The sequence below is a fragment of the Armigeres subalbatus genome, chromosome 1 (assembly GCF_024139115.2).
Source record: "Armigeres subalbatus isolate Guangzhou_Male chromosome 1, GZ_Asu_2, whole genome shotgun sequence".
In the NCBI taxonomy this organism is placed as follows: Eukaryota; Metazoa; Arthropoda; class Insecta; order Diptera; family Culicidae; genus Armigeres; species Armigeres subalbatus.
Genome location: NC_085139.1, coordinates 166,619,323 through 166,628,611, shown reverse-complemented (window position 1 = coordinate 166,628,611; position 9,289 = coordinate 166,619,323). Strand labels below are relative to the sequence as shown.

The following is a 9,289-nucleotide window of genomic DNA, read 5'->3' as shown; positions in this document are numbered from 1 at the left end:
CGCAGAACGTTGGCTTTGAGGGGAGTTGATAGTAACCAACAGTGCATAATTGAGACCCATGTGGGCGGTAGCAGTGCGAATCCGCACCAGGGGAGCGCAGAACGTTGGCTTTGAGGGGAGTTGATAGTAACCAACAGTGCATAATTGAGACCCATGTGGGCGGTAGCAGTGCGAATCCGCACCTGCGAGAGCGCAAATGTTGGCTTTGGGGGAGTTGATAGTAACCAACAGTGCATAATTGAGACCCATGTGGGCGGTAGCAGTGCGTATCCTCACCACGGGGAGCGCAGAACGTTGGCTTTGAGGGGAGTTGATAGTAACCAACAGTGCATAATTGAGACCCATGTGGGCGGTAGCAGTGCGAATCCGCCTGCGAGAGCGCAAAATGTTGGCTTTGGGGGGAATTGATAGTAACCAACAGTGCATAATTGAGACCCATGTGGGCGGTAGCAGTGCGAATCCGCACCAGGGAGAGCGCAGAACGTTGGCTTTGAGGGGAGTTGATAGTAACCAACAGTGCATAATTGAGACCCATGTGGGCGGTAGCAGTGCGAATCCGCACCAGGGGGAGCGCAGAACGTTGGCTTTGAGGGGAGTTGATAGTAACCAACAGTGCATAATTGAGACCCATGTGGGCGGTAGCAGTGCGAATCCGCACCTGCGAGAGCGCAAAATGTTGGCTTTGGGGGGGAGTTGATGATAACCAACAGTGCATAATTGAGACCCATGTGGGCGGTAGCAGTGCGAATCCGCACCAGGGGGAGCGCAGAACGTTGGCTTTGAGGGGAGTTGATAGTAACCAACAGTGCATAATTGAGACCCATGTGGGCGGTAGCAGTGCGAATCCGCACCTGCGAGAGCGCAAAATGTTGGCTTTGGGGGGAGTTGATAGTAACCAACAGTGCATAATTGAGACCCATGTGGGCGGTAGCAGTGCGAATCCGCACCTGCGAGAGCGCAAAATGTTGGCTTTGGGGGGAATTGATAGTAACCAACAGTGCATAATTGAGACCCATGTGGGCGGTAGCAGTGCGAATCCGCACCAGGGGGAGCGCAGAACGTTGGCTTTGAGGGGAGTTGATAGTAACCAACAGTGCATAATTGAGACCCATGTGGGCGGTAGCAGTGCGAATCCGCACCTGCGAGAGCGCAAAATGTTGGCTTTGGGGGGAGTTGATAGTAACCAACAGTGCATAATTGAGACCCTTGTGGGCGGTAGCAGTGCGAATCCGCACCTGCGAGAGCGCAAAATGTTGGCTTTGGGGGGAATTGATAGTAACCAACAGTGCATAATTGAGACCCATGTGGGCGGTAGCAGTGCGAATCCGCACCTGCGAGAGCGCACAATGTTGGCTTTGGGGGGAATTGATAGTAACCAACAGTGCATAATTGAGACCCATGTGGGCGGTAGCAGTGCGAATCCGCACCGGCCGTACGGCACACTATTTTTTGTACATTTTTTATAGCCTAAAGAGACTAATAGAAATTTTTGGATTTGGGCAAAGCTTCTTAGTTGTCGACCAAGTGTGACTAAGAAAGACGGCAGGGCTGAATGTCCCAAGTATCCCAAAATAAACTATTTTTTCATGCGATGTGAAAATGCGATTTTAGGGGAACAAATCAATACTTCCAACACGAAACTGGGACCAGTCTGGGTGCTGGTATAGCGAATCCGCATCAGGGGAGCGCAGAACGGGAGCTTTGAGGGGAGTTGATAGTAACCAACAGTGCATAATTGAGACCCATGTGGGCGGCAGCAGTGCGAATCCGCACCTGCGAGAGAGTGCAGAATGTTGGCTTTGGGGGAGTTGATAGTAACCAACAGTGCATAATTGAGACCCATGTGGGCGGTAGCAGGGGGGAGTTGATAGTAACCAACAGTGCATAATTGAGACCCATGTGGGCGGTAGCAGTGCGAATCCGCACCTGCGAGAGCGGAAAGAGTTCGCTTTGGGGCTAGATGATCGTACCCCACAGTGCAAGATTGAGACCCGTGTGGGCGATAGCAGTGCGAATCCGCACCTACGAGAGCGCAAAATGTTGGCTTTGGGGAGTTGATAGTAACCAACAGTGCATAATTGAGACCCATGTGGGCGGTAGCAGTGCGAATCCGCACCTGGGAGAGCGCAAAATGTTGGCTTTGGGGGAAGTTGATAGTAACCAACAGGGCAGAATTGAGACCCATGGGGGCGGTAGCAGTGCGAATCCGCACCTGCGAGAGCGCAAAATGTGGGCTTTGGGGGAGTTGAGAGTAACCAACAGTGCATAATTGAGACCCATGTGGGCGGTAGCAGTGCGAATCCGCACCAGGGGAGCGCAGAACGTTGGCTTTGAGGGAGTTGATAGTAACCAACAGTGCATAATTGAGACCCATGTGGGCGGTAGCAGTGCGAATCCGCACCAGGGGGAGCGCAGAACGTTGGCTTTGAGGGGAGTTGATAGTAACCAACAGTGCATAATTGAGACCCATGTGGGCGGTAGCAGTGCGAATCCGCACCTGCGAGAGCGCAAAATGTTGGCTTTGGGGGGAGTTGATAGTAACCAACAGTGCATAATTGAGACCCATGTGGGCGGTAGCAGTGCGAATCCGCACCAGGGGGAGCGCAGAACGTTGGCTTTGAGGGGAGTTGATAGTAACCAACAGTGCATAATTGAGACCCATGTGGGCGGTAGCAGTGCGAATCCGCACCTGCGAGAGCGCAAAATGTTGGCTTTGGGGGGAGTTGATAGTAACCAACAGTGCATAATTGAGACCCATGTGGGCGGTAGCAGTGCGAATCCGCACCTGCGAGAGCGCAAAATGTTGGCTTTGGGGGGAATTGATAGTAACCAACAGTGCATAATTGAGACCCATGTGGGCGGTAGCAGTGCGAATCCGCACCTGCGAGAGCGCAAAATGTTGGCTTTGGGGGGAATTGATAGTAACCAACAGTGCATAATTGAGACCCATGTGGGCGGTAGCAGTGCGAATCCGCACCAGGGGGAGCGCAGAACGTTGGCTTTGAGGGGAGTTGATAGTAACCAACAGTGCATAATTGAGACCCATGTGGGCGGTAGCAGTGCGAATCCGCACCGGCCGTACGGCACACTATTTTTTGTACATTTTTTATCGCCTAAAGAGACTCATAGAAATGTTTGGATTTGGGCAAAGCTTCTTAGTTGTCGACCAAGTGTGACTAATAAGGACAGCAGGGCTGAATGTCCCAAGTATCCCAAAATAAACTATTTTTCATGCGATGTGAAAATGCGATTTAGGGAACAAATCAATACTTCCAACACGAAACTGGGACCAGTCTGGGTGCTGGTATAGCGAATCCGCATCAGGGGGAGCGCAGAACGGGGAGCTTTGAGGGGAGTTGATAGTAACCAACAGTGCATAATTGAGACCCATGTGGGCGGCAGCAGTGCGAATCCGCACCTGCGAGAGCGCAAAATGTTGGCTTTGGGGGGAGTTGATAGTAACCAACAGTGCATAATTGAGACCCATGTGGGCGGTAGCAGTGCGAATCCGCACCTGCGAGAGCGCAAAATGTTGGCTTTGGGGAGTTGATAGTAACCAACAGTGCATAATTGAGACCCATGTGGGCGGTAGCAGTGCGAATCCGCACCTGCGAGAGCGCAAAATGTTGGCTTTGGGGAGTTGATAGTAACCAACAGTGCATAATTGAGACCCATGTGGGCGGTAGCAGTGCGAATCCGCACCAGGGGAGCGCAGAACGTTGGCTTTGAGGGAGTTGATAGTAACCAACAGTGCATAATTGAGACCCATGTGGGCGGTAGCAGTGCGAATCCGCACCAGGGGAGCGCAGAACGTTGGCTTTGAGGGGAGTTGATAGTAACCAACAGTGCATAATTGAGACCCATGTGGGCGGTAGCAGTGCGAATCCGCACCTGCGAGAGCGCAAAATGTTGGCTTTGGGGGGGAGTTGATGATAACCAACAGTGCATAATTGAGACCCATGTGGGCGGTAGCAGTGCGACTCCCCACCCCGGGGAGCCGAGAACGTTGGCTTTGAGGGGAGTTGATAGTAACCAACAGTGCATAATTGAGACCCATGTGGGCGGTAGCAGTGCGAATCCGCACCTGCGAGAGCGCAAAATGTTGGCTTTGGGGGGAGTTGATAGTAACCAACAGTGCATAATTGAGACCCATGTGGGCGGTAGCAGTGCGAATCCGCACCAGGGGAGCGCAGAACGTTGGCTTTGAGGGGAGTTGATAGTAACCAACAGTGCATAATTGAGACCCATGTGGGCGGTAGCAGTGCGAATCCGCACCAGAGGGAGCGCAGAATGTTGGCTTTGAGGGAGTTGATAGTAACCAACAGTGCATAATTGAGACCCATGTGGGCGGTAGCAGTGCGAATCCGCACCTGCGAGAGCGCAAAATGTTGGCTTTGGGGGGGAGTTGATGATAACCAACAGTGCATAATTGAGACCCATGTGGGCGGTAGCAGTGCGAATCCGCACCAGGGGGAGCGCAGAACGTTGGCTTTGAGGGGAGTTGATAGTAACCAACAGTGCATAATTGAGACCCATGTGGGCGGTAGCAGTGCGAATCCGCACCTGCGAGAGCGCAAAATGTTGGCTTTGGGGGGAATTGATAGTAACCAACAGTGCATAATTGAGACCCATGTGGGCGGTAGCAGTGCGAATCCGCACCAGGGGGAGCGCAGAACGTTGGCTTTGAGGGGAGTTGATAGTAACCAACAGTGCATAATTGAGACCCATGTGGGCGGTAGCAGTGCGAATCCGCACCGGCCGTACGGCACACTATTTTTTGTACATTTTTTATAGCCTAAAGAGACTAATAGAAATTTTTGGATTTGGGCAAAGCTTCTTAGTTGTCGACCAAGTGTGACTAAGAAGGACGGCAGGGCTGCATTCAATCGGAGACTCAACACATTAAAGAATACAGCACATACCGAACAGGACAATCATATCAAAGCAGCGATTTTTTCCAAAACTTTCCAAATGCTATTAGGCTTGATTTGTATCAAGACGACGTTGAGTTAGGAAACGCGTTAAGCTCCAGAGCCGGTATAAACAAGGTATCAGTGTTTGATTTCAAGATTCAAAACTTCCCGGACAAATGGAATAGTTCTCCTTGTTCCATTTTCCCTGTTATATATGCTACAGCAATCGATGCAAAAAAACATGGCTACAACAAAATTCTTCAGCCTTTGATATATGACTTGAAACAACTTGAGAATGACATCACGGTATACTACGGTACAGAAAAATTTGAAATACGGGCGGTTGTTTCAATGTTTTGTGGAGATACTTTGGCTCTACACGAAATTTTCGGTCTCCTTGGCCCCAGTGCAAAATACCCAAAATACTTCTGTAGAATTTGCACTATTCCAAGGCCAGCGTTTCATGAGAATCCATTTCAAACATTTCCAATCCGTAACAAACAATGGTATGAAGCAACCTTGAACGCGCTTGAAGCTGGTAAAATTACGTCGTCAGAGTGCGGATTGAAAAAGGGTGGTTGTATTCTAAATGAACTTCAGAATTTTCATATAACTGAAAATTTTGCACTGGATACCATGCATGATATTGCTGAAGGAATAGTGCCATTGACCGTTCAATTGGTTTTAAGCCACTACTACAAATCTAGGGAATTTGGAATGACAGTGGAATTCATAAATCAGCGCATCCATTTATTCTCATACGGTTACGTCGATAAAAAGAATCGCCCCTGTGCCAATTTTACCGAAGAAATGCTCTCAAAGCCAGCAACGTATCGCTTGAAACAAACAGCTTCTCAAAACCTTCTTCTGCTAAGGGCTCTACCATTCTTGTTTGCACATAAAGTACCCGTTGATTGTGAATATATGTGCATGATAGGGCACTTGATCAATATTTCGCGAATTTTGATGTCCTCTATAATTTCGGACCATATGTTGGCTTCCTTAGAAGAACATATCAAATTGTACGAAGGTCTGTTCTACAAAATGTTCAAAAGACGCATCAACAAAAATCATCACCTTGATCATTATGTGCATTGCATTAAACAAAGTGGTAATATGAAGCAATTTAACTGCTTTGTTTTCGAACAAAAAAACAAACCGCTGAAAAATCAGGCGTCCACTTGTAGAAACTTCAGGAACATATGTAAAAGCTTGGCCACTCGACAGACCTTCACGATGGTTTCTGATATTTTGGATAACCCGTTCACGGATAAAATAATGTATGGGGCAGGACGCATTGTATCTCGTGAGGATTGCCGGAGCAAAATATTTGTACACGAAACCGCATCTCATGTATTCCTAACGAAAAGCGTTACTATCAATGGAATAGAGTTCCGTTCTAACCTGATAGTTTGTCTCAGAAACATGAATAATGAAAACTACCCAACATACGGCATCATCAATGAAATTTGCGTCATCCAGAGCACAATTTGTTTCCTTCTGCGGCTGTGCAACACCGAGACTTATGATGATTTCTTACAAGCATATGAAGTAACAGTTGGTTCGACAGAACAGTTGTTTGATTCCCAAGATATCCATCTGCATACAACGTTTTCCTTTTGGACTCCTTATGATAGCAGACAAAAGTGTATTTCGAGAAGAAACTATCATCAAGACTATTAAATGTAATTTAAAAAAATACCTGTAACGAAGCAATATGGTCAATGATTTTGTTTTCAGTTCAAGAAGAGATCAACGATTTGGATACACTTTTGATGTTGGACAATAGTGACTTTACCAGGCTGAAACTTACCACTAAAATGGTGAAAACCATTCAGAAAATACAAAGACAATGCGCTGACGATATAATTTTTGAAGAAGAAAGGCTAGAGGAGAACAACACTTCCGGTGTTGAGGACGACTTAGTCGAAGAGGATCAGCCTGAACACGAAACCAATACTGACCCGGACAATATATATAAATCAATTAACCTTGACCAAGTGAGTATTTATTCATGTGGCTAACACTACATATACATAAATTAATTCTAAATTGATTGATCAATTCACAGGAAATCAACATAAACAGTGTACTCTCTCAAACCCAGAATGGAAATGGTTTGATCGAACTGCTATTGGAAGGAAAAAACCCGACCGACAAAATGATCACACAGATTACGCACATTCTGTGTGATTGTTTATTGACACTGTACGGAGAGTAAGTGACCTGAAACAAAAATTACGAAAGCAAGAAAAATTTCTTTTTAATATCTACTTACAAAACAAATCTTTTCAGGAGACCATCAACATTCCATAAAGATGTTATTGCACGATCCCTTGTGAAAACGTATCCCATCCTGGCTTCTTCTGCATCCGATGTTCCACACGTACGTATTTTTCTGTTTTAAAAACGCCTAAAAGATTCGTAAGATTCTCCACTTCACTACTTCGAGACTTTTAATGTTTGTATATAACTGTATAGACGAGTGCATGAGCCGAAAACTCTATAAGCAGTTGTAAACAATGCCCTCGTAAGAATTCACTCTCAATTAAACCTCAATTTGAACACTGGTAAAAAAGTGTAAACATCGCCCTTCATTGATGTCATGTGACGTAACGTTGCACTATGAGTGTTTGCTGACGTCTAATCTTCTTCCTCTTTCAAGCGCATAGGAAAGGTAGCAATAATTATTAATTATTAACAATTATTGTTTTTAATGGGAAACGTTTCAAAAACAAATCTTATGCTGCTATAAGGCTATCTGACGTTTATCATCTTTCTCTTGCACGCGCAAAGACGGGATAGGGTTTGTTTTCATATACGGAAACGCTTCCGAAGCCGTATGAAAACAAATCCTATCCTTTCCGTGCGCGTGCAAGAGAAAGATGATTAAACGTCAGATAGCCTATATATGAAGGAAAGATGATTGAACGTCAGCAAGCTCCATACAGCGGTTTATTAGAGAACCTTACAATTTTCCAAGAGGAGACGTGTTCAATCAACCAAATCGAGTTAGGGTTAGGGTTAGGGTTCGCCCGCAAAAAACGTAACGCGAAATTTATAGAGTTTTTAGACAGATTCGTTGTAAGTAAATACAAAGTGACAACAATTTTATTTTGAAGTTAGTTGGTGAGTAGTATATTAAAATATATGGAAGTAAACGTTAGTGGATTACTATTAAACGTAAGAAGCCTAATATTCAAATTATAGACAAAAGAAATGCAATCAAGATAGCCATATAATACGTTGCAAATCCCCATAGTGCGAACTTGTTATTCGGCTTTTTAAACGACATTCCTTTTGTCGATAATTTGAATAAACATGTATTGCAAACTTGGTTTTACAATTAAAGAGCCTCGATTAATACAAAGAGTCGTCTTTCATTAATTAGTTGATCGTGTAAAATGGTTGCAATTTTTATTTAGACAACAGCTGTTAAAGGCTGGCTTGAGAATATTAGGATTTTGTTTTATTGTTCAATCTTAGGTTGTTACTGAGTGCCACGATTAAACTATTTATTTGACTTAATATATAAACCTATTTTTAGGCTTTGTGGTTCCATATCAATGGTCGCGGTGAAGGCCGACATGCTGGAAAGATCCATTATCGGATGGAATATTTCGCAAAAAAATCCAACAAAAGGGTTTTTCATCGGCGACAGCAAGCGATAGATGAAGCAGTAAAAACTGAGCAACCGGAGATGACGGAGGGTGTTGAAGAAGACATGGAAGGCATAGTAATAAAGAGTTAATTATTTCTTCTAACAAGTTCGTTACATCCTTATATTTGTTTATACGTAGATCACCGAATTGAAGTTCATCGTGCCGTCGGATCAATCCAAGACCCACATTCTGAACCTTTGGAGCAAAACCATAAATATTCGGAATGAACATAGGAACGAAGGACCTTTCTTGACGTTTTGAACGATTTTCCGGTGGCCTCGGGTTTCGGCGGCTTGCTGGTAAATGAAGTAAAAGAAGGTTGTAAATATTTTCAAATTATACGGTATTTCTACATTTTTAGATTGTTCAGGATTATAAAATACTTTATCCTAAGGCAGCTGAGTTTGAAGAATTTTGGAATGCTATGCAACCTAAAATTTTGAATCGCTACCCTGATGTATACCGCTTCATCAAGAATGATTTTCTAAGAGCCCTCGCAATCGTGCGACAAAAAAATCAACACGTGGCACGAAACGGACAAGGGAAGAGCAACAGGACCTTCACCTGCGAAAGATGAACCCGCTTCACGGTATAATACAATGGATCAATGTGCGAATACTATTTTAGTACATTAAATACAATAAGTAATGTTATATTTTTGACTTGCAGCCTGATAAGAGTATGCCGATTTTGATCATTCCCCAAATAATTGTT

At 45.1% G+C, this 9,289-nt stretch overlaps 1 protein-coding gene across 1 annotated transcript; it reads left to right on the top strand.

Annotated features, from left to right (window-relative positions):
- Positions 1-6,338: 6,338 nt before the first annotated feature.
- LOC134206734 (uncharacterized) lies at positions 6,339-8,836 on the top strand. The gene is made up of 6 exons (XM_062682462.1): positions 6,339-6,474; positions 6,654-6,913; positions 6,985-7,130; positions 7,209-7,299; positions 8,461-8,649; positions 8,714-8,836. Exons 1-6 carry the CDS (start codon positions 6,339-6,341, stop codon positions 8,834-8,836), a joined length of 945 nt encoding a protein of 314 aa, XP_062538446.1.
- The last annotated feature ends 453 nt before the right edge of the window (positions 8,837-9,289 follow it).

Bases quoted from the DNA above. Each gene is read 5' to 3' on its own strand.
- LOC134206734 (XM_062682462.1), top strand. From the start codon at position 6,339: ATGAATAATGAAAACTACCCAACATACGGCATCATCAATGAAATTTGC. The intron at 6,475-6,653 runs GTTCGACAGAAC...TTTTGTTTTCAG, and splicing joins AGCATATGAAGTAACAGTTG to TTCAAGAAGAGATCAACGAT. The intron at 8,650-8,713 runs GTAATAAAGAGT...GTTTATACGTAG, and splicing joins AAGAAGACATGGAAGGCATA to ATCACCGAATTGAAGTTCAT.